Source organism: Fomitopsis serialis (assembly GCF_022376445.1).
Source record: "Fomitopsis serialis strain Sig1Antser10 chromosome Unknown B0H18scaffold_21, whole genome shotgun sequence".
Classification (NCBI taxonomy): domain Eukaryota; kingdom Fungi; phylum Basidiomycota; class Agaricomycetes; order Polyporales; family Fomitopsidaceae; genus Fomitopsis; species Fomitopsis serialis.
Window position 1 is genome coordinate 134546 of NW_025954981.1, and position 25775 is coordinate 160320.

Here is a 25775-nt window from a genome sequence, read left to right on the forward strand (position 1 = left end):
GGTACGTCTTCCACGCTTGGCCATGGGGTCTCGGAAGGCCATTTTCGCGGCACTAGGAGGCCATGAGACTGTTGATATTGCCGCTACTCAGTCACTAGGTACTTAGTGCCATAGTGGAGGTGAATATGATGTGTGACTCCTAAACGGGTCAAACGTCACGGATGCATGATCGTGACGTTCTGTCACGGACGCGCTTGTGGCGGAATAGTGTGGCTTGGTCGTGGCGCACCACTGCCGACTCGATTTCACCCCAGATACATCCCAAATCCACGGACCGCTGGCAGAATCGTCAATTTCAAAAGGAAACAAAGGGCAAGAGGACTGTTAAAACCAGTGGCCTAGTGCATCTGCAGTATTGAGCGAAGATGCAGCCGTCGTCCCTACGTGGCTAGCGATAGCTTCGCCCCGCGTGCGACATCGGCGACATCAATCCAGATATGGCCTCGTATGACCACTTCAAACACTTTGCTTTACTAGCGATGAAGTATCGTTTGTCCCCCACTGCTTTTACGACCCAGCTCACCGATGTTTCACTACAGGGATCCTCGCGTAGCGTCATCCGTGTCCTAGCTCGAGTTGGTCCAGAATGGCTCGCTGGAGTGATGCATATCCCGCAGTGAAGAGTTATCGCGCAGATGTTGAGCGATAAGAACGCCAAGGTCGATCAGCCTCACCATTATCTCCCAACGAAGCCCCGTGTCGCAGAAAACAAGGCTGTTGCGACGCTCGGAGAACGCATGATGATGAAGGACACCGCCCACAGCGTGGTGCGTGCTTCTATCAAGGCTTTGATTATCGATAAGACAGCGGGAACACACAGCTGCCCCAATCGAGCACAAGGCTGAGCTCGAAAGGGCGGACAATAGGTGCGGCTGACTGTTTGTCAGGACCAAACATGGACCCACACGGAGGCGTATAAGGACCCGAGGTGAACGCCACTTCGTCCCCATTCCCTCTTGCCCTCCGACCACCATGTCGGACGCGCCTCCAGTCTTCCACCACCCGCCACTCGGCCATCGCACGTAGTCGCATCCCGTGGATGGGGGATGGTCCGAGTCTACACCAAATGCAATGCGCCACACCCTGAATTTGGGGCCGGGTCCAGAGCACCGACAGCCTAGGTACGTTCACGTATCGACGCGCAAGGCATATACTAACGTATTTTCACCCTCCTGGCCTTCTCTCATTTGCAATTTGCACGACGCCACATCTTCGTGCGACCACTTCTCAGACGAGCAAAAGCGTCTGTTGGTGCGTGGCCTTCCTAGATGTCGACAACAAAGTAAGTGAATGTTGAATCCTGTCATGTAACTACGACTGACCGCGGTGATACATAGTGTGCATCAAGACGGCGAGTGCCGCTGCGTGTGTCAAGACCTTCGATCAATATGTGTGCCTCAAGACTATGCATTACGACCAACCTATGCGAAAACAAATCCCTCACGGGTTCAACGAATTATGCCAGACGACGGCTCAAAGTCCCGTAAGGGCACACCCGTACGTTGCACAATTGGTGATGGGACCGTCCAGTCTACCGTCGTCCGCATGATAGCGGCGACGTAGGCCCGGCTACTCGAGTCGTCGGTAGCCGGAAGCAGCTGTACTGCAGACGTGCACCAAGGGTCAGGAGTGTCGCGAATACGCGCCTCCGCAGGGACACGGTGCACGGACTCTGTACGGGGACCGTTCCGCCGTTGACTGGTCCGAGACCCGACGCGTCGTCGGTAGACCACGAGGCTAGCCAGTTGTGGCGTGCGGGTGGGACGACGTGGCTAATGTGAGTGTCCACTGCCACCGCAGTTCCAGGCTTTGGCTGACCTTCATTGCAGGCCACGTCCCGACGTCGAGGATCCACACGATCTGCGGCGAGCGCATTCAAACCCTCTACCGCCCATCGGGCACAAACAACCCTGGTACGTCGTACTTGCGCGAACGGGTCCAGCCTCCGGTCTGAGGTGGTTCATGCTCTGGCATGGGCTTCCGGAGGCACCGTACCGACGACGCCGTGCATCAGCGGAGACGGGGCATTGCGCTCACTGTCGACGAGATTATGCCGGGTCACTATGTCGAACATGTACGGGGACGTCCTCGCCGCCGGTGCACGCCCGCTTCGTCGGACTACCGTTGCTGGCTAGCGCACGACCATACTGGGGGAGGGGCGTCGCTCGTCAAATGACATGAGCGGCGCTCCTGGCGAGGGTGCAATGTGAGTCTTCGTCACGGAGGAGCGGTAGACGATCGTTGACCTTGGTCTCGCAGGACCACCCGAGCGAAACATCCCGGAAATCCGGACCCAAATCCTCAATCGCCCCAATCGGGTGGAACTTGACATCCCTGGTACGTTGTTTGTGCGCGAAAGGGTCCAGCCTCTGGCGCGAGGTGGCCTGCCCATGTGGCGGGCTGCCGGAGGCACCGTACCGCCGACGTAGAGCACCGATGGCAGCACGGCAGATAGATTGCCTGCAGTCGGCTCGCCCGTCATCATGGTACGGGGACGTCCCTGCCGTCAGTGCACGCTCGCATCGTCGGGCTACTGCATCGTGCTAGCGCACCTACGTACCAGGAAGAGGGGCGTCGCTGCAAAAGACAGAAAAATTAAATGAGCGGCGCCCCTGGCAAGGGTGCAACGTAGGTGCTCATCACGATCATTGCAGAGCGTCTCTGACGTTTTCGTAGGAATGCCCGAGCCAAACCTCAAGCTGTAGATACATCTTGCATAAGCTAAACGTCTCACCGCTATTCCTCTCCGACACTCGTGCCTCAAACGGGCTATCACTCGAGCTCGCCGACGATGCGAGCGATCCGCCGTCGGAGGTTCCGGGTGCTCTTGGGCGTCCGGCGGCACGGGGGTTTTTAGTGGGTATTGCAAGCGGACCAGAGCACCACCAACAACGCATTGGTGCGATGACGGTCTCGAGTCCTACACTGTTCTCTCTTACGAGAGTTCGTGCGTAAATGCATTTTCCCCCGGGAGGAAACGAGCCTCGTCTCGTTGTAGTCCGCAGTCGGGCCCTCCACTCAAAAAAAAAAAAAAGAGCGCTAACGCGGGAGGTTCTCGACGGCGCGACAGGTGAGTTACCTTCTTCGTGTTACTGAGGACGAATGTTCATCATCCTATCCCGCTGATTGTAGACGGATCCAAGGACTTTTGAGCATCGGCTGCCGTGCGCCGGACTTCGTTCTTTCGTTCACGTGTCGCTTCAATGCTGACGTTCCTTTTTATAGATAGCAGCGTCTGTTCCGCCGCAAACCTGTCACCCTGTCCCGTTGCTGGCCTGTTGTGCGGAGTACGTTGCTAGAGAGTCCCTCTTGGTCCCGGTTGGTATTGAATCGATGACTCTCAATCGTCTCGGATAATGTGTGACAACTTCTGAGGCGAAGCCACATCGCCGATTGCTCCCGAATGCCCGGCGCTGAATCCCACCCGGTACGATCTCGAGCGCACTGCCGCTATCTTTCTGGGCCATCAAGTCACATTGCGTCGCCTCGAACAGCGTTTGTCGCCTACAGACCCCATTCTCCAGCTCATGAAGGGTAGGTGACTGCCGAGACCCCGCGTCCTGTCAGGATCGCGCACACAAACATACTGAAACGAAACGCACAGTGGCAGTCAGACGGGTAAGGCGGCGAGTCTGCCCAGTTCGTGTACGTGTAAGTGACGGTGTACGACTTGCCGTTGGCGTCGACCTGCGTCTCCGTCGTGGTCGCGAGTGGGTAGCTCACCAGCACGTCCGTGAATGTGGTCGTCTCGAAGGGCCCGGTCGTCGTGGGCGCGATGATGGAGAGCGTCTGGGTGAACGTCTCGGTGTAGACGACGGGACACGCGGGGTCCGTGGTGGTAGCCTGCGAGGTGTTAGCGGGGAGGGGTTGGCTGGGGATGGCGACTTACTCGAGGCTGGACAGCCTTCGGCACTGCGGAAACACCGAACACGGCGAGGCCAGTGAGCGCGGTTAGCTTGAGCACGAACATGTTGGAATCGAGCGCTGAATACGCTGCAACAAGCTTAGCGGAGCCATCCCCCACATTTGTACCTTCAATACGAGGTTCTTAGCGCCCCGGTATGTCCAGTCAGGCATGCGGGAAGGATGTCAGAGCTACTGAGACGGACTGGCAGCGGAGGCTACCTACTCCCGCTCTGACGGCACTGGGATGGGAGGCACAGTCCCGAAGTGGTCAACGGTCGCAGCGGGAGGCTGCCCGACTGTATGCTCTCTGCCTCAGATCAGAACACACTTGCATGCGTACCTCGGCGGATCCTCGTTCCTAGCGCGTCAAAGCCCCGGGATTTGCACAGCGCCAGCGCGTTCCTGATCATATCACAAGAGATGCGGGTTCGCGGGTGTCACTCTGTGTCACTGGGGGTCACTGCACTCCCAGGGACGACGACAAACCAGCCGGGCTGCCGTAAGTATACCAGTACTCGCCGACTGTGGACAAGTAGTTCGGCATGAGGACGTACTGACACAGTGACAGCACTGGACGTGCATACGCGCCTCCAGTGTACATCAATGACACATAGCTGATCATGAGCGGCGCGGGGAGGCGAGGCTTGTTGGACGCGCCTATATGCTTGAACATCACTCAGCAATCCCGACTCCGATCCCTCCGCGTCAGATCCGCATGTCACCATTATTCACCGGCGGTTCCGTCTGTATGACGGAGGTTAGTATGGAGATGCCATTGCCCAACGGAAATCGAACGTGGGTTGGATCATGTCAGATCGGCGGTGCCTGGGATCCAGGACTTCGTCGTACAAATGCTTCAAAGCCGGTAACTTAGACCAGGAACGCGATAAGTAGTCGCTCAAGCGCAGGTGAGTGTTCGTTGTCGCAACCCTTGAACATCGGTGTGACGCGAGCGACTCGTCTGCGAACAGCCTCTCAGCACTAGCATCTCAACGTCGACGTCGCATGTACTGGCATGTATGTACGCATCGGGGAATACGTCCTCCGAAGCCCAGCGATCGCGAGGTGTGAGGACTTTGAGCCCGCGTCCGCCATCCCGAGCTGGAAGGAACGTGTCAGTTTATACGGTAACGCAGCCGGCCATGTGTGCCACTGGCAGAGCGCTCCGACGTGAAACGGACGGACGACCGAGATATGATCACCCTCTCGGGATCGCGTGGTGCCAGGTGTCAGCAACTCGTGCTATGATGCAAGTCATGCAGGCCTCAAGTCAATATTGTTCGAATTCGGAGACTCGGCTTGGAATGAGAGCAAGTAACCATGCCTATGGTCCTGGATGGGGCTCACATCGAGGCTGGTGGCGTGGGTATGCTTGCACCTGTTTGACAAAGCCATCCAGACACTTACCATACAGAGAAATCCTACAGAACGCCATGCCCAGGCGCCCGCCCACACATGAGAGTCCAGCTTCCCCACTGGCATGTACCCTCAACACCTACTCTGCGCTGCAACATGCAGCTGGTAACTTGCTTCCGGCAGACCACGAACGCACCCCATCGTCCAACTCGTTCCACACATCAACCAATCAACCAACCAACCAAAAGTCAAAAATATCTTAGACTATGCTACAACACAGACGATGCGAGTTCTAACATGCATGAGTGCGTGGTATACAGTTCCTGCCACAATTTCTCTCCAAATCCAGAGACATAAAACAGAGGTAATCACAGACCCAGTACACGTGCTTTATGGACAGACGCTCGAAGCGCCGCGGATGCAACGTAACGATCGTGTCCCCTGGGGCGTTCATTCTCCCAATATGCTACACACCGTCAGCATCCGCAGGAACGATACCGAGTCAAATCATACTCACCCAACGACGCCCATCGCCACACACCCCAACAACAAGCTCACCAGCGCGAGCGTCTGGCGCGCGATGCTGCTCCTCCACAGGTGCGGGTCGAGCACGAAGTCGCCCGCAAGCATCTCCACGCATGCCGCGTAGATCAGCATCCCGGCCGACAGAGCGGACATCAGTCCACGAATGAGCGTCAGTTTCGCTGCGCAAAAACGTCAGCCTGAGCCTCGGGGAGAGAGGGGAGGATAAAAGGAAGGAGAGACGTCGAACTCACCGCCCTCGCTGCGGCCAGGTTCAAACACCGCGAGCCCAATGCCGATGCCGATAGGAGTCGTGACGGCGAAGGAAAGCGCGAGGATGGGCTTGAGCAAACTAAAGCCAGCGACATCTGCGGGTAGTAAGTAGTGAGACAGGTGTTGGGCAAGATTGGACGTCTGAAACGCACCTCGGGCGGCTGCAGCGGGGAGCGTCGCTATGCGAATCCCGAGCGACAGACCTTCGAAGAGCTGGTGGAAGATGATCGCCGTGACGAGCGATGCTACAGTACGAGTTAGCGCTTGCAACACATGACCAAATCCGTGGAGGCTTACTGAACTCTCCGCCGGAGGTGATGGCGAGCGTCAGGCCGATGACGAGGGAATGCAACATAATCCCGATCTCCAGCATCTGGGAGCCAACCAGAGTTCAGTACTGCCATTGTGTACAGGACAGAGCAGCGCCGACGCACCAAGATCCCAATGACCTGCCTCCGCATCCCCACCTTCGCATCCGGCCCATCCAGATCGCTCTCTTCCCCACTCCCACGCTCCGGGGACCACCTTTCCATGTCCATATGCACATGCCCGTGGCTATGCACATGGCGATGACCATGGTCATGGCCGTTCTGCGCATGCGGATGACCGTTGCCATGTACATGCTCAGGCCGCCCTGCCCCATTGTCGTGCGCCTTCCTCCCCGCACTCCCACTCCTAACCTCCTCATTATGCTCCTCCTCCCGGCCTTTACCCAGCCCAAACCAACCCTGCCAGGCTTTCGTGCTACCATGGTGCTCAGCATGCGAGCCCCGCTCTTCGTGTCGGTGGTGCCCGCCGGCAAAGATACTTTGGCTCGCCTCTGCAATGGTGCTCTGCCGCTTCCCGCCGTTCTTGCCCCGCGGAAAGGTGTGTGCGTACATCGAGGGCCGCGCGGCAGGGTGGGCTGCGGTGCCGTAGGCCGGGGCACTGTGGTCGCTAAGGGGCGTGGATTCATCGACGCTGAAGGGAACGCTTACGTCGGCCGACGACTCGGGCGGTGCGAGCGGGAGCGGCGCGTCAGCAACGTGTCCTTCAGTGACCGACGCTTCGGAGGAGAGGAGAACCGGTGATCTCGGCCGGCGCGGGGTGGGCGAGGACGTGGAAGGGGTATCGCATGGCGTGGGGGGTTCAGACGCGTATGACTGTAAGCGATCGACATAAGACGTCGAGATATCTAGGGTATCATTAACTCTGTGACGTGGGCGAGGAAGACGACGGCTTACATTCCACGAGGAAAATCAGGAGTAATGAGCCTAGGCTGTGCACGATTAGCCTCCGAGTTGCACCACATACGGCCTTCGGAGCACTTACACAATCATGCCCACCCATTTTGACACTGCCCATCTCTGGGTGACTGCGGGGCTGAGCAGCGCTTCATAGGCATCCTGCAGGAGGTGTCCAAAAGCAGTCGAGATGATGATGCCCGTCCCGAAGTGCTTTCCGATGAAAAACACGATGCCCGGGACGCGTACGCCGGGCAGTCTCTGGGAGAGGCTAGGGAAGGAAGATGCTATGGCAGAGGTCATTCAATACATAGGTCATTCAATACATAGGCAGACGCGGAACACGCACCAAATAAAGAGACCACGAAGATCCCGAGCATGAGCCATATCCGCGTCTCCACCCACGATGTCATTTCATCACTGGAGTCGTCCAGAGTCTTTCTATACAGCGTAAGTGGCATCTTCTCTAGCTGTCGCAGAGACGGCTGTGCTGCCAGCGCCGAGTCGTTTGCCATAAGTACTGGGAGCAGCATGCTAGAGTTGAAGTCGCGGTCGTCAGATAGTGGGAGAAGTACGAGGAAAAGAGGCCCACCTGCTGCAGATTATAATTGGTGGACAAGCGAGGGAAGATGACGGGCGACGCACAGCAAAGGTGAAGAACGGAGGAAAACAGCAGTCAAGTTGCTATGATGGTCGGAGCGGACACTGGGTGGTGTGGAGGCTGGGGCAGTCGCGAGTACCGCGCCGGTCGCCGCAGACGCTAGCCAATCCCCGCGCCCCATTCTGTAAGCGTCACCGCGACAGGCGCTCGCTCGCCGTCCTGCAGTCGATCGTCGAGGAGGAACTCTGCTGCAGGACGGGTTTGCCACGAAGGTGGAGGTCCGGGGTCAAGAAGGGAACGATCCTCGAGAGGGGAGGCGACGCCTTTTATACGCGAGCGGCAAGCAGGACACCTTTTGAGCTACGGCAGAAGCCGTGGACATGGTCGAGACGGTCATTGCCTGGTTTGGAAAGGAGGATACCTGACTGGGAAGTCGCGACTGGACCAGTGCGCACCAAGTCTGTCGCGCATCGACGCTGTCCGACGCTGACGCACCATCAAGACGAGCGACGCCGCCCTTTTATGCACAATGGACGACGGGTGCACACTGCTTTAAAGCTGAAAGTGATACAGCGTCTTGTAACCGGTGTAATATTTGGTCCGAATCAAGTCGGAATTCACTGGGATGTAACGTCGCCGGCTTACTTGTGTCTACACACTACTGCGTGTCCCGTCTAATACCCGAGACCAGACGCTCTCGCGGACACAACGACCGGGCCCTTCGAGACGACCATGTTCACGGACGTCCTGGTGAGCTACCTCTAGCGACCACGACGCCAACGGCAAATCGTACACCGTCACTTACACGTACACGAACTGGGAGGACTAGCCGCCCTACCTGTCTGACCGTCACTGTGCGTTTCGTTTCAGTAGGATGCTTGTGTGAGCGATAACGGACATGACGCGTGGTCTCGGCAGTCACCTACCCTGCATGAGCTGGGGAATGGGGTCTGTAGGCGACAAACGCTGTTCAAGGCGACGTATGTAAGTACAAGGCATTTGCTCGCCAATCCAGGATCAGTACTTACCGTCAGCCATTCATCATGTGCATGAAGTACCCTCCACCGCGTTGCTCGTCAAGACGGCGCGTCGACTAGCTGAGTCGGACAGCGTCGGACAGCGTCGGTCGAGAATGTGCGCCGGACTTGGGGGCTCCACTGTCGCGACTTCCCAGTCGGGCATCCTTTCCAAACCGGGCGATGACGGTCTCGGCCTTCCCCCTCACGTTGACAGCTTCTGCCGTAGCTCAGCGCTCAGCAGGTGTCCAGCTTGCGCCGCCCGCGTATAAAAGGCGTCGTCTCCCCTCTCGAGGATCGTTCCCTTCTTGACCCCGGACCTCCACCTTCGTGGCAAACCCGTCCTGCAGCAGAGTTCCTCCTCGACGATCGACTGCAGGACGGCGAGCGAGCGCCTGTCGCCGTGACGGGAACCGACCTCGGGCGGCGACGCGCATCCTCGCGGCAGATCGGCGCGATCAGGCACAGATCCCCCCTCCTCCCGCCACTCAACACACGGACCATGTTGATCGCCTACTTAGTGAGGAGGGCCAAGTACCTCAAACGCGTCTAAGGCCTGCAGTCAGTGTCTCCGAGGCTTTCTCCTCGCAAGGCGCCCAGTCGTTCCACTGAAGCTGCTGCCGCGTCCCAGAGGCGGAAGGCGGCTGCGCCAGACAGAGGCCGCTAGGCATGGTGGCGCGTCTTCCTTAAGGGGCAAGTCCGGTGGTTCTGTTTCCCACTCTCGCCCGAGAGCCTGGATGCCGGACGGGAGAATCGATGACGCCTCAATGCGGCACCTTCGATTGCCCAGCTTGAGAGAGGATTACGAGGCCTGCCCGTGCCGTGTATATAGGTCGCGTGCGAGAACGCAAGGCTTGTGGACCTTCGTACTTTAGTGTCAGACACGAAATTGCTACTACTCACTGGACATGGGGCTCTTCACTGAAGCGTATTACGTGTCCGTAATGGCCTGGAGGAGTTTCTTCCCGAACGGAAAGTTCAAGGCAGAGCATGTACCTGATCTCGCCGGGCGTGTTATAATTGTGACTGGTGCGTCCTTGTCTATTGGGTCGTTCTTGCGTCTTGACCACAGGGGACTGAGTTGTGTGGTGCAGGAGGAAATGTCGGGATAGGAAGAGAGACGATCAAGGTAATCGTGACTCGGCAAACCCGCTTGAGAATACCGAGGCTCAGCGCATTACCGTCATAACAGGTTCTACTCCAACGCAATGCAAGGGTCTATATGGCGTCGCGGAACAGGGACAAAGCCGAGGCGGCCATCAAGCGCCTCAAAGACGAGACCGGAAAGGACGCCATTTTCCTCGAGCTGGACCTGGGCAGCCTGGCGTCAGTCCGGAAGGCAGCGAGCGAGTTCTTGAGGTATGGCAGCCCACACACATGGCCGGGGCGGGCTTGTTGCTCACGCACATATGCTTCAGCAAGGAACCGGAGTTGCATGTCTTGTTCAACAATGCGTGCGTATTCCCCCCGTACTCTATGCCTCTGCCTCACAGGGATGATTGTCAGCGGAGTGATGGGTCCGCCTATCGACGAACTCACCGCGGAAGGCTTCGACCTCCAGTTTGGCACCAACGTTATCGGTCCGTGTTCTCTCCTCTCATCTGCCACATGCTCACATCCCCTCTCAGGTCACTTCCTCTTTACGGAGCTGCTCATGCCCGCGCTCCTCGCCGGTGCGCAGAGCTCGCCTGACCACCACGCACGCGTCATCACGACCTCCTCCTCCGGCGCGATGCTCGGCGGGATTGACCTCGACTCCGTCCGCGACGGTCCAGCCCGGCGCAGATATTCGAAGGAGTCACTGTATGGGCAGAGCAAGCTGGTGAGCTTTCACTTTCAGTGTCAGGGTAAGCGGGAATGTGGGCTGAGACACGCGGGGCGGTAGGGAAACGTGATCGTGGCGCGCGAGGTGGCGAAGCGGTATGGCGGGAAGGGGATCGTGTCGATCTCTCTGGACCCAGGTGCGCAACGTCCGTCGACCGACCCTGTCTCGCGGGCAGGGCTCGAGATCGTGCTGACTCTCGCTGCAGGGAACATCGAGACCGATCTCCAGCGGTACTACATCGGCTTGCCCGGTCTCGCGGGTGCTCTGACAAAGGTCATCGTACGTCCCCTCCTCCGTGTCCCTCAGTGACTCGTCTCTGACCGTGAGCGATGGTGACGAAACACTACGGATGGAACACGAATGCAACACACACACAACGAACTCCTGGTGCGACATACGGCCACGCACTGACAGGTCAAATTGATGCTCCACCCTGCGCCCTTCGGCGCGCTCACGCAGCTCTGGGCGGGCACGACGCCCGAGGCGATCGATCACAACGGCAAGGTGCGTCCGTGTGTCCGTATGTGCGCGCACTATGCTGACTGGCGCATGCACAGTACGCGGTGCCGACGGCACGGATCGCCCCCTGCAGGGCGGAGGCATACGACGACGAGTTGGGCCAGAAGGTGTGGTCTTTCTTGGAGGAGACTGTCAAGGAGGCGTAGGAGAGCCAGAAATTGTTATACCCGACCTAATCGACTGAGATTAGACGTGTCAGGCACGTTCAGACTCAGTCAATGTTCTGCTGATGCGCTCTGCATCGAGGCGTCCACAAATGTTTCATGGTTTCGCATACCCCGCATCGGCGATGCTTCTCCACACTCATACACGATCCTCGCCTCAGTTTTTTGTAAAGCAGCTGCACCATGCATAATGTGGCAGACGGTCCCACAACCATCATCTCGATCGGTTTGAAAAGTCTACGATGCCAGCAACGAGTTCTTGAACAATCCGCCCGCCGCGTGGAATGTCGTGGTACGCTTGAGTTTTCCTCTACTTAGCCGACGAGCGCTATATCTGAAGATCTGAAGACCTGCAAACCGGGAGTTGTGCATCAGTGGATAGTTACCCCGTGGTGATGATGCTGTTGTCCGAGTCTACTATACATCGCACATGTACATACTTATACTGTACTGCAGCGCTAAGTTACCAGCAATATGCAAGTACGTAATGGTACAGTTTAGGTACTATGTAGAGCTGTCGCGCATCACGTGTACACGTATAGGCACAGCGCGAGAGTATGGAGCTCGCGGCTTGCTCGCGGCCACCATTCCAAGGCTCTGTCCCAACCCTCTCTTGCGGTATATCTCGGCTCGGGGACTAGCCTCTGATTTCTGCTGGCAGCTACGTCCGTTTGTTCTCATCGACCAGGGCACTCGGAATCGGATCGCCACGCCTTCGGTGAAGTCTCTCCAGCGGTCATCTCAGCGCGACAAACTCGCGTCTCTCAATGTCCAACCCAAAGAGCCAACACTATTGGAGACAGCTGCGAGAGACCCTGACAGCAGGAAGATGGGGCGATGCATCTCCCGCGAAGACACCAAGCGGTGGTCCGCTGTCATGGCCTGAGCTCCTGCGCAAATTCAACAAACATTGTCCAGGACACTCGCACGCGGCAGAGCTCGCCTTGCAGACGCAGTCGTTGTCGCTCTTGCTGTCAGTGAAGGCGGTTGGTGCAGGCCTGGACGGCAACGAAGTGAGTGCTGCCAACCAGCTCGCTCTAGGCCAGGAATGCATGCTGCAGGAAGAAAGACTGGAGGAAGCTACGGCTGGGTACAATGCCCTGAAGAGCCTGGAGACTGCTAACTCTGATGTACGTCGCGTGTCTGCATCGTGTGTAGCGCCCACTCACGTATGTTCACTGAAGTCGATCAAGTTGGCGGTGGCGTACTACGCGTATGCTCTCAGAAGGCCCTCAGAGTGCCTTTCTGTTCTGGCGGAAGTGCAGAGTCTACTGGACGCGCACGACCGGGGACCCTCTACGAGAACGCGCAACTCCTCCCTCACCCTTCGGATACCTAATGGTGGGAATGACGGGTCTGTTTCCTCAGCGTGGACGGGAAGCAACATCTCAGCTGTCTCGCTCGCGTCCATTGCGGAGATCAGCGACGGTAGCACCTGGGCTGCCGCTGAGCGAATACGCAGCATCTGCTTACAAGGTAATCCCCTCGTCCTCCGCCTCACCTATGTTCTGACTGTCAGCAAGGCATGTCGCACGAATGCATCACGCCGGATGACCCGCAACAGGCCCTCGACACCTATTTGACTGCACTTTCCCTCGTCTCTGGTGCGATCGCCGACATCCCCCCTTACATGTCTGCCCAGCCCTCGTCGAACGGGTATGCGGGGACGACCTCTGAGGACACGACTTCGTTCGGGCGGTATCGTGAGCTCTGGCGGTGGGTCGAGCGGTTGCTCCGCCGTGCGATCATTCTCGCGTCGCGGTTGAGTGACGTGCACAAGCAGGGCGGCGATGCGTCAATCTGGACTCTCCTGGACAGGTACCACTCATGCAGTGCGCACTGGCCACCCACGTTCCGTCCTGCGCAGCGCTCGACCATCGCTGTCCTGCACCTCCGCGCGTTTGTCCTCCGTGCGCATGCGTCGCCCGCAGAAGCGGTCATCCCCACGTCCCGAGACGGCGCGGAGAAGCCGCACAGGTGGATCAGCGCTGCGCGCTCGGTGGTTCAGGAGTACCGTGCGATCCTGACTGCCAGCACGCAGTTCCCTAAGGCTGGCGAACGGAACGTCCAGGTCGAGGACCTAGTCGACCTCAGCGTCGCAGTGTGGGAGGCTGATGGAGCAGTGGGCGAGTACGCTGGCTGGGTAATCGATGTGTGTTCTTCCCTCTTCCCTGACACTGACACCGGAAACTAACTCCGTTGAGGCAGGTGTTATGGTGGGCGACCCGACTTACGTTCAACTCATACAAGGTGTACCGGCACATGTCGCGCCTACTGTACGTATCCGGCGATGCGGAGCTCGCGAAACGCACCCTCCGCTTGTACGTGCAGGTTGTCGGCAAGGCGCGCGAGACGCAAGGCGAAGCGGGTACAGTCCGCGGAGACGTCGACTCCGATACGGACCGGAACTGGGTGCAGGCCTGTGTGCAAGGTGCGAGGATGCTGTGCCGGCTGGCTTTAGCAGAGACAGACGGGCGGGCGGCACGGAGGGAGGCGAAGGAGGCGGGAACCCTGATTGACAGGGCAAAGGAGCGTCTGGATGCGAACGACAAGGAGCTCATGGGGAGTGTCCAGCTTGCGGAAGGCATTTGGCTGTCCGTCATGGCGCAAACAGGTATGCCGCCGCAGTTGCGCTCGTCAGCGTTCGGTAGCTCATCTTGTCTTGCGGACAGAACAGGATCCTCGAACGCGACAGACGCGCCTCTCGGATTCTCTGGCTCTGCTCGAAGCCGCAGCAGACACAGGTCCGACGCCTTCTGTTCACCATCACCTTGCCCTGGCCTACTCCCAACCAGGGCCGACGCTCGACTTGCAGAAAGCCATTTCGAGCGCGCGACTGGCCGTGGAAGGCGAGTCTAGCGAGATTAGGCACTGGCACCTACTCGGACTGCTGTTGACTGCCACTGGTGATTGGAGGGCCGCGCAAGGTGTCCTCGAGATAGGTGCCGGTGTTGGTGAGGTTGACTTAGCTGAGGATAGCTCTGGGACCGAGGACCGCACACAAGTCAATTCGGTGAATGGCGTGGTCGCGCACGATTACGCCGCGCAGGCTCCGAAAGTGAACGGAAACGGTAATGCAGATCCGAGCATGAATGGCGACACCCACGGGGACGCGGATGCAACTTCACGGCCACGGCTGACCTTACTGGATCGTGACGCTCAAAGCATACCTTCGTCAAGTACGCTGCTGCGTCCTTTCGGGGACAGACCCCCGGTATCTAGGCACGAAGCCTTCGAACATGCGTTACAACTGCGGATGTCTCAGCTAGCACTTGCTGAGTACGTCGAAGGGCCGGAGGGTGCAGGTGATCGATGGGTAGAGGTGTTTCATTGGTTCTCGGAAAGAAGGGACCTCGGAGTCGATGACAGTACGTTCCACTACAATCTCAGCTCCGTGGACGTTGACGATCCTCGTCATGTTCTTTAGGGCGGTTGTCGATCGACAGCAGAGCTGATGTCGAAAGTCGTTCTGCGGTGCCCTCCACTGAGAAGACTGCGGTAGCGCCCTCAAACGCTGGTCGCAGGTCTATGCATCTTCGAGCTTCCGTCGACTCGGAGAGGATCCCCATGCCAGACCCACCCATACCCATCACTGTCACCCCTGCCTCACCAGGCATTCCCCCGTCATCGACTGACGACCATAGTACCAACGAGGACTTCATCTACGAGAAGCGCTCGTCTTCGTTTGACGATCCTAACCGCGACATGTCAAGAGGCAAGAAGGTACGTGAGGCCGTCAAGCGGAACGTACACAAAGGGCAAGCGGGTATCACAAAGAACCTGAAGAAGATTGGGCACAATGTTGGCAAACATGGTGGTGCGCATCCGAAACGATCCAACTCCGCGCCTGGTGAGTACACTAATCGACTTTGATTGAGACTTTAGGTCTAACGGTCGCGAAAGATCTCCACGCTATGTTGGGCCATTCTCCGTACCAAGCGTCCTCTATACACCTCCGACAACACTATAGCATACATGCATCGCAACAAGATCTGTCAATAGCGGACTTGCCACCTCCGCCACCTCTACCTCCTCTTCCTCCATCTCAGTCTCCCGTCTCAACGCTCAGGAATCAGGGTGCTCGTGCTGCCCGAGACCGGCGATTGTTGAGCAACCTCTGGTTGATGTCCGCAGCAACCTTCCGCAGACTCGGTAAGATTGAGCAAGCGAAAGCGGCGATACAGGAAGCCGAAGTCAGGGATGAAAGTAATCCTGCTGTTTGGGTACAGGTGCGTGCCGTAGCTCCTTCTGTAGCCGACAAGTAATCATGTGCCATGTTAGCTTGGCTTGTACTTCATGGCCCTCAACAACCGACATCGCGCGATGAATGCCTTCCAGAAAGCGCTATTCATCGCACCCGACGACATATCCGCCACGATACACCTCTGTCGATTATACCTCACGCCATCATCTGCAAGCTCAACGTCGTCGCCAAAAGCTAGGCCAGAGCAACCGAGTCGGGACAATGTGGATCTCGCTGTTGGTCTCCTGTCTGATCTCACCCGAGGGCGGCGTGGGACGTACCCGAGGCTTGGTACTTCCTCGCGAAGCAATACGGGATGCAGGGTAGGAAAGACAGAGAGCGCGAGTGTCTTTGTTATGCCTTGACGCTCTCAGAATCGCGGGGCCTAAGGGGCCTTGGCGTTGCGATTGGTTGGTGCCTATGACGATTATTCTCTACCATACAACTACGCAGTCAAGTATACTAGATCTTCGTGCTACATCTAATTGGTAGATATCAAGCTCAGAGATAATGTCGGGAGTTGAGATCGACTACTAGCTGGTGCGCCCTCTGGCTCGGAGTGCTCTTGAGACTCAAACACGAATTGAAGAACACCTAGCTGAGATGTGACGTTTGGTGATCGTTTCCACAATGATGATGCATATTAAGTTGACACAGACATTCCGAACTGGTACGGAACCTGCTCTGGTCCAAGTTCACACTGCGTGATCCTCGACTCCGTAAGTGACTGTTACTCAAACAATGTCTTTGTCTCCGCACCCTCGCATCGGTATCGAGCAACAATACTAGTGGCAATCTACTGCCAACGCTACGACAGCTTTCCTAAGTGTGATTGAGGCACATCTAGAGGCATTCAATGACTTCTCGGTGCGGCGCCACCGCATCCTCAAACCCAGGCTGTTCGACACATGATACATCATCTATCACAAATCTAAGCTCTCGTGTCTCCTCGGAATACGAAGTAACAAAATCCGATTTGTTGACGCAAGTCAGACATGATAACAATAATCGCTGTGGCAACGGTATTGTGTTAGGCAGAGGGCCAAAACAACAACGTGTTGTATACAGGTCCAAGCAAGGTGGCGTTCAAAGACCTCATGTGTGGCCTTTCACGCCTTCTTTCCCACTACCGTCAAGCACACCCCCATCCTACAGATTTCCCCTGTCATCGACGAACCCCGAGATATGGCTTCACCCACGGATTCACCATATCCTACTACTCTGCGGTACCTAACGCTGGAGGGCAGCGCTATTCAGGTCGATCCTCTAACCGGCCCTAGTCTAAAGTTCGGTCAACACAATCGTTTCGTCAAACGGGCGTTACTCAACGCTAGTTTCATTGACGTCAAGAAACAGCATACCGTCGAGCAACTGTTCAACAGGATGATGCGCGAAATAGAGACCATCGGAATGGCAGCGAATTTCCTCTACTACGCACACGATGACTTCGAGAGACGACTTGGAAGGACGACCGTGGAAATGTTGCAGAATCAAAGGGACATGAGCGAAACAATGCGAGCTATAGAACCGATGATGGAACATCTTGCCCAGCAATTCGAGGGTCTCGAGTACGCCACTCCCGCACATTGCGTTCGCTCGATTTGTGCTGACCGACCATTGTCGCTACAGGCATAGAGTCCGAGCGGTTGAGAAGCAGCTAGCGCACCTGCGCAAGCCTGGCGTAGCCAAAGGTGTGCCAACCTCGTCGAAGCCTGCAGGCAAGACCGCGGGCCACGAACACGGGGCCGAGGTCACCACGGCCACGGCCACAGCCACCTCCTTGACGAGGGGAGAGAAACAAACGATACGGCGGTGCGGCGGGACTTCCTATGGAACCGACCATGCTAGAGAGAGGGTCTTCCCTGCGGTGGATGCAGAGATACGCACCGGTTTCCTGACCGAGATGCTTCAGGAAAGACATTCGCGTGAGGGAAGGCAACCTAGTAACTCCTCACGTGACGAAACCGAGGGAGAGGGAGAGGGTGTGAGCAGGAACGGAAGTGGGAAGGGGAAAGAGAAAGAGAAAGGTGAGGGTGAAGGGAAGACGAACAAAAAGTGGAAGAAAGGGCAGCAGAGCTACTGCCAGGCGAGACACGATTAGCCGAGGGGATCGTTCAGAGCATTCGTGTCTGTCAACGAGATCTCTGGACCCGCACCTTCGCGAATGATAGAATCTGCCAGGGCTTGGATTTCTTGGAGCACAACGAGGTGCTGTTCTCGAGGGGTTGGGACGTCGGAAGGGATAAGATAGTCGGCGACATGAAGCTCGCAAGTCGATCGATGGCTCACCTGACGTACGTACACCTGCCTATGCACGCTGTAAATCCTTACTCACAATGTGTTTTAGGCCACATCTAGTCAAGTGCGAAGCCGCCGCACACGAGGTGGAGGCGAAACTGCGTTCTGGAGGCCATGACGAAGTTGTGCCGCTGCTTCAAATTCAACTCGAGAAGCCGGTGGACGACATGACAGAACGGAGATGCGTGAGGTGCTGAAGTCTCTTCCCGTCACCATTGGCCTCGATTCGGCATTCCTGCAGGGGTATCATGGGCGAGACAATTGCGCTGACCCGGATGAGTACGACGAGGCCGCGGAGCACTACGACGATGTGGGAGAGGCGGAGGAAGACTATGACGATGTGGAAGAGGTGGAAGAAAGCGGAGAGGGAGATGAGGATCACGGGGAGGAAGAGGAGCCACTGCCACGGAAGGCAAGGGGAAGGCAAGGGAACCGCCTGCGAACGCTATGCCTCCGCCCATTGGTGTTCCCTACGCGCAGACTCGGACCGTTCGATTCGGAGAGACGTCGTTCAATGGCGGCGTAGGTCCGAGTTGGCCTGCGCCATCGCCCGCCAGGGCGGGGGCCGACATTGTTGCAGGACGGATTGGCGATACGGATGGGATGACTCCGCTTCAGCTCGGAGCCGCGGCAGGAAGTGCTTCCTCCAGCCAGACCACGCACCAGAGGCGAACAATTCCAGAGGACCCTCAGATCACGGTGCAGCCGCTATCCACCGCCGCTAGGAAACGCGCACGGTCTACAGAAGAGTCGGATTCCGCGAATGATGCGGACGTCCTGGAGACGTCCGCTCATGCCGATGGGCTTGCAAAGAAGAGGAAGCTGCAATGACGGTTATTGATATTCCAGTGTTTGTTGGGCTGAGGGTTAGTATTGGTCGACGAATCGAGTAGACTATGACCTGAAACCGTGATATATCACCATCTATAATTTCCTCGGCTCACAATGAATCGAATAAATGACGCATTTGGAATGTACCGGTCGTTCTGCATTGTGAGACGGACGTTCTTGTGTTCCACGCTGTCAGGTTCTGACAAGTCACCGCGGGTCAATGAAAGACCATCTATGCAGTAGAGAAGGGACGACTGTGCAAGGCTGTGTTCTGAGACTCCATCAACCTCGGAGGTCTGCAAGTCGATGGAATATTTAGCCCGGTCTATTGGAAACGCAGACATATGTTCAGTAAATTCGATCCAGAGAACTGGGCCGCGAGATACACGCACCAGGCAGGGCGTCCGCCGAACGCAGGGAATTAATCTCCAGAATATTTCAAAAATCTGACGTGCTTCCGAGCCTGACAATGATCCACGAGGCATCGCCACTGTTTCGGACTGCACGCCTTCATACCGTCGTATGTAGAAGCAGACGGAATCACGAATCAGCTTCGCATGGGAATGTGCCCACCGAACATCACCGGTCCCTGGCAGCACGGTGAATGGGTTTCGGAACCCTATCTTTCGGTGCTTCTGGTCTTCCCGACAACCATTGCCTCCGGCATTCCGAAATGAATTATGGAGATCCTCTTGTCCGTTGGGGATCTCTGCCGCCCACGGCATTCGGGTGCCGTCCTTGTGTAGCCCTGCAATATCATCATCAGATAAAGCATGAAAAAGGCGGAATAAAAATATAACTTCCATCGAGAAGCACGCCGGATGACCTGGACACCGCCTTACATTGTGCCTCGTATGGTAGTCATAGCACTAGACTACGGACAGTTCACCATCATGCCATGAAAATTTGGAGAACCGCGGGCGGGGACTTCTACGATGAGCCTGAGCAAGGGCGGCGTCGTTCGTTGTGGTCCGCGAACAAAGGCAGCAGCTCGCTTCAGGGACACGCGATGCACATTTCACAGGGGCCGAGTGACCTTCAGGTCAGCGAATCGCGCTGGGCAAGGGGAAGCAAGATTAGCATACGCGCATGAAACCCTATTGAAACGCACCGGTTGAGACTCGTTTAGCCACAGGGAGTATCTTCAGTGCGGGAGCGGACTGACGCGCGTCGACGGCTCTCTGCTTGCACTGGAATGAGTATCGTCTGTCGTGGCGAGAATTGAGCTTAAGCCATAATCGATTTGAAGTGCCGAAGCAACATCATACAAGGCGGTTGAGCAGCCAGATCATGTGCCTACGTACTCTCGAACTCCGTGACTGCCGAGCTACAACGCACAACCAAGCCACACGCCCCCTTCCTCCCGACGTCCCTGCCTAGGCCCGATCCTGCAAAATTCCGTTATAGCCACGAAGCACACACACGAGCTGACGACGCACCATTATCAGGCAACCTGCCTACTATCCCCTCTGCACGATCTCGAACCCATGGTACCTCCTCCACAGCACGTCCGCCACAAATGCGCTATACGTGCTCTGCTCCGTCCCGACGACCGCCCACGCCCGCCCCACGATCATCGCGTCCAGAAACGGGAGTACGAAGCCGCGCAGTCGCACGCCGTCCGCGCCGCTGACGAGCGCGTCGAGCGGCGCAGTCTGCGCGTGGAAGTCAGCGAGGAAGAACGTACACGGGAACGTGCGCGTGAAACGCGCGAGGAGCGGGTCGCCCCGCGGGAAGGCGATGTCGGTGGCAATGAACAGGGGGGTGTTGAGCAGAGTGAGGGCGGGCGAGGGGTGCGGCGTTCCTGGGCAGGCGAGCGAGACGTTGGTAGTGGGGCTGAGGGGAGGTAGAGGAGGGTGTGGGACGCGCAGGGCGGGGATGTCCAGGGGGATCCGTGGCGAGCTAGTGTCAGAGTAGTATCCCAAGAAGAGCCAGAGTCCAAACCATTCGCAGAACCAGAGCCCAGGCCAGAGTCCGCAGAGTCAGAGTCCCCACTAGCGAGCACCAGAGCTTCTCCAGCGCAGGGTGTCCTGGATGCTGAACCCCAGCGTGGTATGCACGAGCTTCCACCACGTCAGCCGCACGTTCTCCGCGCCGTTTCCCGGAAGAGGCCGTCGCCGAGGCGGACGTGCGCGCCGAGATACTGTCCGCCCAGAGCGGAGCGCACGTCCTCCGCGAGCGCGGCCAGGAGCGGGTTCGTCAGCGCCATCTTCTCGCGGACGCGCGCGCGGAGCTGGTAGCGCGCCGCGTCGCGTAGGTGCAGGCGCGAGGAGCCCATCAAAGTGCCGAGGAAGACGAGCCGTTCCGGGCGCAAGGCGAGCGTCGAGATCTGAACGGACTCGAGGTACTTGCGTGAGAGGGCGATGGCGCTGGAGCTGGGGCTTGGGCTGAAGTCGAGGAAGCTGTAGTGGTTCCGGGCGGTGTCCTTGAGGAGAAATGTATCGTTGCGTGAGATGTTCAACCGCTCCTCGAGCCAAGTATCAGTGAGGTTCCAGCAAGGCAAGAGGCGCTGCTCCTGCTTGATCTCAGACAGGTCGACGAGCCACTCCCAGGGCACGTATGTAAAGTCGTAGTAGTCCATGCACTCCGGCGGGATTTCCTGGCTCCCGTCCAGACGGAGCTCCTTGCAGTGCTCAAGACCTGCCTTCGTGGAGTTCGCGAGGACGTCGCGCAGCTGGTCAAAAGGGAGGTAGTACACTGGCTTCGTGCCGAGACGACAGGGGGGACAAGCAGAGTACGATTGAGCAGACGGGACAGCACAAGAGCATTTTCGAACGCGATACGCTGGTTATGGAAGCCACTATGGGGTAGATACGCGAGATACTTGTCCGCAGAGCTCGACGAAAGCACAGACGAAAGCGAAGACGACAGCGAGTCCGAATCCGAGTCCAAGCCAAGATCAAAATGGACGGCTTGCGTAGGCGGAGGCACATGCGGAAGCGCGTCAGATGCGTTGCCTAGAGCGGAGAGGGTCGCGAGGTCCCACCTAGTGGTGAACAGGTAGTAGGCCGCACCGAAGCAAGAGACCGTCGCCGAGACCAGGAAGATGACCAGCACGGCCATCTGTCTCTGGTACGCGGAGCGGGAGTTGTCCGACCCCCGCGACTGCAATTGGAGTGGCTGTATGCGCGTCTTGGACATGGTGCGTATGCGCGGCGCGCGAAGCCTGTAGGCACCCTTCTCGAGCGAGACCGACGGTGACGATTGAGCAAGGCGTGCACTGGTATTGCTATATGACATCGCTGTAGAGTACGAGATAAATAGGACTGTCGGTCGCGTAACATCCGGGCCCAAAACGTTCGCCCACTCACCGCGGCTCGTTAATAATATAGTGAAGCGGTCAGCTGACTCGGAGGCTTGAGGTTGTTCCCCCGCAACGATAGAGCAACACAGTCTCTCACAGGATATGAAGACGATGTTGAAGAAGAAAAAGAGCCGGCAGAGGGCCGTCAGTCTGAGTGGGTACGCAGCCGTGGTGGTCAGTCTGAGAATGCACCGGCGGTCGCTCGGTGGGGCCTGGAATCAACGAAGTCACATGACTCACTGGCCAGCGCGTCGCGACGCGTCCTTCCCGCGAGCTTCGAAGCCCGTCTGATGTCTCGTCCGGTGTGCAAGTCTATATGTATATGAGACGGAAATCTACTCCTCGTCAGAAGCAAGAATATAAGTCATAGTCCATGAAAGATGGAGCAACGGCGCGCCCGGTATCGACAACAACTAAAACGAACAAGTATTCTACCATGTACGCGTGCAGAGCAAACCCCCTCTAGATCTCATTCTATGATGTGGTCTAGGTGCTTACCACCACCGAATCTCCGTCCACACAAGCGGCAGGAACACCACGCACGCCGTCCAGAACTGTTCGAAACGCAGGTGGGTCAGCCACCAGTCAAGAAATACCGAGCAGACGGCTACTCACCACGCGGATGCACTTGACGAATAACATGGGGTACTCCTCGAAGCCCGGCTTGACGTAGACCGCCTTCTCGTCGACGACGATCCGCCGCGGGTGGGTGAACATCGCCCAGATGGCGTACAGAGCGACGGCGAAAAGTGACGCGCGAGCATGAGCGTCGATTGCTCGATGCTAGAAACGTGCCGTCAGTATACAACTGTGAGATGCGCGGGCGGGAACGTACCCGGCAAGGAGAGATACGGGGTCGCGGACGCAGTCACCGCCAAGCTCGAAGTACTTGAAGCAGCCCATCCGCAGAACCTCGAGGGCCTCGTCTACATAACGTCTCAGATCACCGCGTAACTCCAACACAAGGACACGCACCATCGGCTCCAAAAAGGTCATACAATGCTACACTGAGAATGTTGATAGTCGACGCGAACTGTTTCCGCCGCCAGTGCCACCGGTGCAGTACATGCGAGATCTCGCGCCAGTCACCGAGGTCGTCCACCTCGCGCAGGAGATCCTGCAGGACAACGACGTCGTTGAACGCAACGGTCATGCCGCCCCCTGTGAGCGGATGCCGCATGTTCCACGAGTCACCGACGAGGAAGACGCCCTCCTTCGTGCGCTGGCCCTGCTCGGCCGGCGCAAGGAATGTGTTGGGCATGCGTCGGATTCGGTCTTTTGAGAGCGCAGTGGAAACTGGGTCTTGGAGTGTGGTGGGGAGTTGTGGTACAATCTCGTCTAGGATTACTTGCTGCAGAGGGCGTTAGAAGGAAGTCTAGTGACAGCTAAACCCACATCGTTGGGCCCCGCACAAAAGTGCGTACAGGTGCGGGGTCGTCGGACGTTGGTATCCACTGTGCCGCTGGGCCCGACGATATGGTCTCAGCAGGAAGGATGCGTGAACTCACTTTGATATCAGAGGGAAGAGGGGTCTTGAGGTCAACGAGCATCCGTGTGTCGTGCCCCGCGATCTGGTAGAGAAGGACGGGCCCATGGCCCTTCACCAGGACGACCGTTCCGTGCTTCGGTATGGGGAGCTCCGCGTCCTCCAACACGATGCCGACGAAATGGCTCTTCGTGACGGGCTTCATGCCTGCGCCGTCCAAAACCGCATTCCGGAAGTTCGAGAAGCAGCCATCCGCGACGATCGTGAGGTCGGCCAGGAACGTCTCCTTCTGTGCCGCCTGCTCGCCGCCCTCGGCCCTCCGCGTCGCGCGCACGCCCAGCACGCGCCCGGTCGTCGGACACTCGACCAGCTCCGACGCCGTCGCCTCGACCGTCTCCACGCCCAACGCCGCCTGCGCCTTCTTGCGGAGCGACTGGATGAAGCGGCCGTGGTGGAAGCTGCGGCCCTCGTAGCCGTCCGGGTAGGGGATGTGCACGGGCTTGCCGTCGAGCACGACACAGTAGCCACGCACGGGGATAGCGTCGATGCCCTCGAGACAGGCGGCCATGCCGAGCCTGCGCAGCGCCTCGACGCCGCCCGGCTGGAGGAGCTCGCCGACGATGCGGTCCGGCTCCGCGAGCGAGCGTTCGAGGAGGCATATCCGGAGGGGCGCGGGACGCTTGAGGGTGGAGAGGGCCTGGGCGAGCGCGCAGCCTGCGATGCCGGCGCCGACGATGACCACGTCGTAGTGGTTGGAGGACATGCTGGACGACGAGCTTGCGAACTCCATGGCACGCCGGCAGCTTATGAGCGGGCAAGGAGAGTAGTCGAGAGCCGGCAGGGCGCGGGCTGGAGCGTTCAAGACAGTTCAAGTCAGACGGGCTTTTTCGTTGTCGGCCCACTTTGCAGCCACCACTAAAGCTCGTGATATCGCTATGCACCATGTTGGGAAGGTCTCGCACGACTTATGGCCGCCAGACGTCCAGCCATTGGCGAGACGAGATTATGCTTGACTCTGCAGGACACATAAATGGAGGTAGAAGGGGGTTAGACACGGCCTCGGTGCAGTGATCGCGAGATGTGATGCATAACACGGGAGACGCCAATCGACGCGCAGCGAGAAATACTTAAAAAGGTGCATCGCTCTCGATTGAATATTACCCATTGCCCACTGGCAGTGGGAAGGGAGAAGCATGAAATTCGTAACTGTCGAGGAGGAAAATAAAGAGGAGGAGGGTATTCGTTCGAAAGCAGCGCCTTAAGCACTGGTTGTTTCAATAGCAGTGCTTCAGACATTGAATTTGAAAATGGATCAACGTTGAAAATGAGTCTACGATAACACCCAACGATGGACTTTTCTTTATTGAAACTGAGTGTTTGACTACATGATTGTAATGGTTTCAACACCACTTTGTGGTGCGTACGAGCATTCGATCTCACTGTTCGTAACACGCAAATCCGATGTCGTGGTTCGTGAATGCCTACACCTCATGTAACAAATATATCGATCCATAGACATGTCTATGATTGTTCCATCCGACACCTACCTTTTCTTGTCGTGCTCTGGAATCCTTCCAGCTACATAACCCCTGTTACAGACCGAAGAAGCCGGCAAGTGAGCATTTCACCCTGTCTCCCTCGTCCCAGCCAGGCCTCCCACCAACCAATGCACCACCTGCTCCTGCTCACCTGCACTGCACTCAACCAATCGACAAATGAACGCCGTGTTAAGACTCGATACAGTGAGGTTAAATAAATATCTTCCCTCCGTGGCATCAGAGCACTCCGACCATGCCAATCACATAAGCCCAAGGGGCACCCCATGCGCAACCAGGTGGAACACAACATCCATCACGTTACATGCACTGGTCTCGAAGCCTTCACAGTACAGAGACAGCACCAAGGATGTGCTCCCTACTAGGCCTCTTGAGTATTGCAGAGGTCCAAGCAGCGTTGGCAGCGACTGAGATGGCTTGAGCAATGGGATGGACTCACACTCAGGTGTGAGGCGTGACCAAGGCGTGACTGATGCAATGTCTACTTTTGGTAGCCCGGCTGATGCCCGACAACCTTCCCACGGGATGGGCACATGCACCTTTTCGCGTACGCAACGCGCGCGCGAACCGGCCGGTATCCCTTGCGCAAGCCTTGTCAGTAGGCTCGTGACCAGCCGTTCAATTCGAACTCCGATGCGCGTTCGAAGAACGG

General features: G+C 57.5%; 8 protein-coding genes across 8 annotated transcripts; 4 read left to right on the plus strand and 4 right to left on the minus strand.

The window, feature by feature from the left end:
- Window positions 1-1071: 1071 nt before the first annotated feature.
- Window positions 1072-2705, plus strand: B0H18DRAFT_1103529 (uncharacterized protein; the record flags this gene model as incomplete). The annotated part of the gene is made up of 7 exons (XM_048032586.1): window positions 1072-1121; window positions 1232-1251; window positions 1338-1497; window positions 1553-1777; window positions 1807-1913; window positions 2260-2337; window positions 2677-2705. 7 exons carry the CDS (start codon window positions 1072-1074, stop codon window positions 2703-2705), a joined length of 669 nt encoding a protein of 222 aa, XP_047895210.1.
- Window positions 2706-3010: 305 nt separating this feature from the next.
- On the minus strand, window positions 3011-4250 carry B0H18DRAFT_1103530 (uncharacterized protein). Its single transcript, XM_048032587.1, is given in 3 exon segments — window positions 3011-3560; window positions 3580-3843; window positions 3890-4250. The coding sequence occupies 3 exon segments, from the start codon at window positions 3968-3970 to the stop codon at window positions 3255-3257; spliced, it is 651 nt and encodes a 216-aa protein (XP_047895211.1). The 5' UTR covers window positions 3971-4250; the 3' UTR covers window positions 3011-3254.
- Window positions 4251-5491: 1241 nt separating this feature from the next.
- B0H18DRAFT_998026 (Zinc/iron permease) lies at window positions 5492-7979 on the minus strand. Its single transcript, XM_048045483.1, has 10 exons — window positions 7873-7979; window positions 7630-7814; window positions 7369-7567; window positions 7281-7315; window positions 6492-7231; window positions 6355-6430; window positions 6210-6302; window positions 6039-6152; window positions 5780-5966; window positions 5492-5728 (listed from the first exon to the last, which is right to left on the minus strand). Exons 2-10 carry the CDS (start codon window positions 7811-7813, stop codon window positions 5713-5715), a joined length of 1644 nt encoding a protein of 547 aa, XP_047895212.1. The 5' UTR covers window position 7814; window positions 7873-7979; the 3' UTR covers window positions 5492-5712.
- A 1659-nt stretch (window positions 7980-9638) lies between these two features.
- On the plus strand, window positions 9639-11488 carry B0H18DRAFT_221257 (NAD-P-binding protein). Its single transcript, XM_048037185.1, has 10 exons — window positions 9639-9926; window positions 9992-10026; window positions 10090-10256; window positions 10316-10351; window positions 10404-10477; window positions 10526-10719; window positions 10783-10858; window positions 10928-11001; window positions 11137-11226; window positions 11280-11488. The coding sequence occupies exons 1-10, from the start codon at window positions 9806-9808 to the stop codon at window positions 11385-11387; spliced, it is 975 nt and encodes a 324-aa protein (XP_047895213.1). The 5' UTR covers window positions 9639-9805; the 3' UTR covers window positions 11388-11488.
- A 491-nt stretch (window positions 11489-11979) lies between these two features.
- On the plus strand, window positions 11980-16297 carry B0H18DRAFT_998043 (uncharacterized protein). The gene is made up of 9 exons (XM_048045484.1): window positions 11980-12535; window positions 12590-12881; window positions 12929-13557; window positions 13614-14019; window positions 14078-14773; window positions 14833-15255; window positions 15309-15634; window positions 15687-15884; window positions 15935-16297. Exons 1-9 carry the CDS (start codon window positions 12173-12175, stop codon window positions 16070-16072), a joined length of 3471 nt encoding a protein of 1156 aa, XP_047895214.1. The 5' UTR covers window positions 11980-12172; the 3' UTR covers window positions 16073-16297.
- Window positions 16298-16640: 343 nt separating this feature from the next.
- Window positions 16641-18960, plus strand: B0H18DRAFT_998059 (uncharacterized protein). Its single transcript, XM_048045485.1, has 6 exons — window positions 16641-17216; window positions 17278-17675; window positions 17705-17942; window positions 17996-18104; window positions 18128-18295; window positions 18364-18960. Exons 1-6 carry the CDS (start codon window positions 16834-16836, stop codon window positions 18775-18777), a joined length of 1710 nt encoding a protein of 569 aa, XP_047895215.1. The 5' UTR covers window positions 16641-16833; the 3' UTR covers window positions 18778-18960.
- A 1277-nt stretch (window positions 18961-20237) lies between these two features.
- B0H18DRAFT_1084254 (uncharacterized protein) lies at window positions 20238-21918 on the minus strand (the record flags this gene model as incomplete). The annotated part of the gene is made up of 5 exons (XM_048031767.1): window positions 20238-20679; window positions 20773-20864; window positions 20906-21478; window positions 21505-21734; window positions 21792-21918. 5 exons carry the CDS (start codon window positions 21916-21918, stop codon window positions 20238-20240), a joined length of 1464 nt encoding a protein of 487 aa, XP_047895216.1.
- Window positions 21919-22309: 391 nt separating this feature from the next.
- Window positions 22310-24785, minus strand: B0H18DRAFT_1094003 (squalene epoxidase). Its single transcript, XM_048032364.1, has 5 exons — window positions 23590-24785; window positions 23057-23432; window positions 22913-23007; window positions 22697-22864; window positions 22310-22635 (listed from the first exon to the last, which is right to left on the minus strand). Exons 1-5 carry the CDS (start codon window positions 24355-24357, stop codon window positions 22576-22578), a joined length of 1467 nt encoding a protein of 488 aa, XP_047895217.1. The 5' UTR covers window positions 24358-24785; the 3' UTR covers window positions 22310-22575.
- Between the last annotated feature and the right edge of the window lie 990 nt (window positions 24786-25775).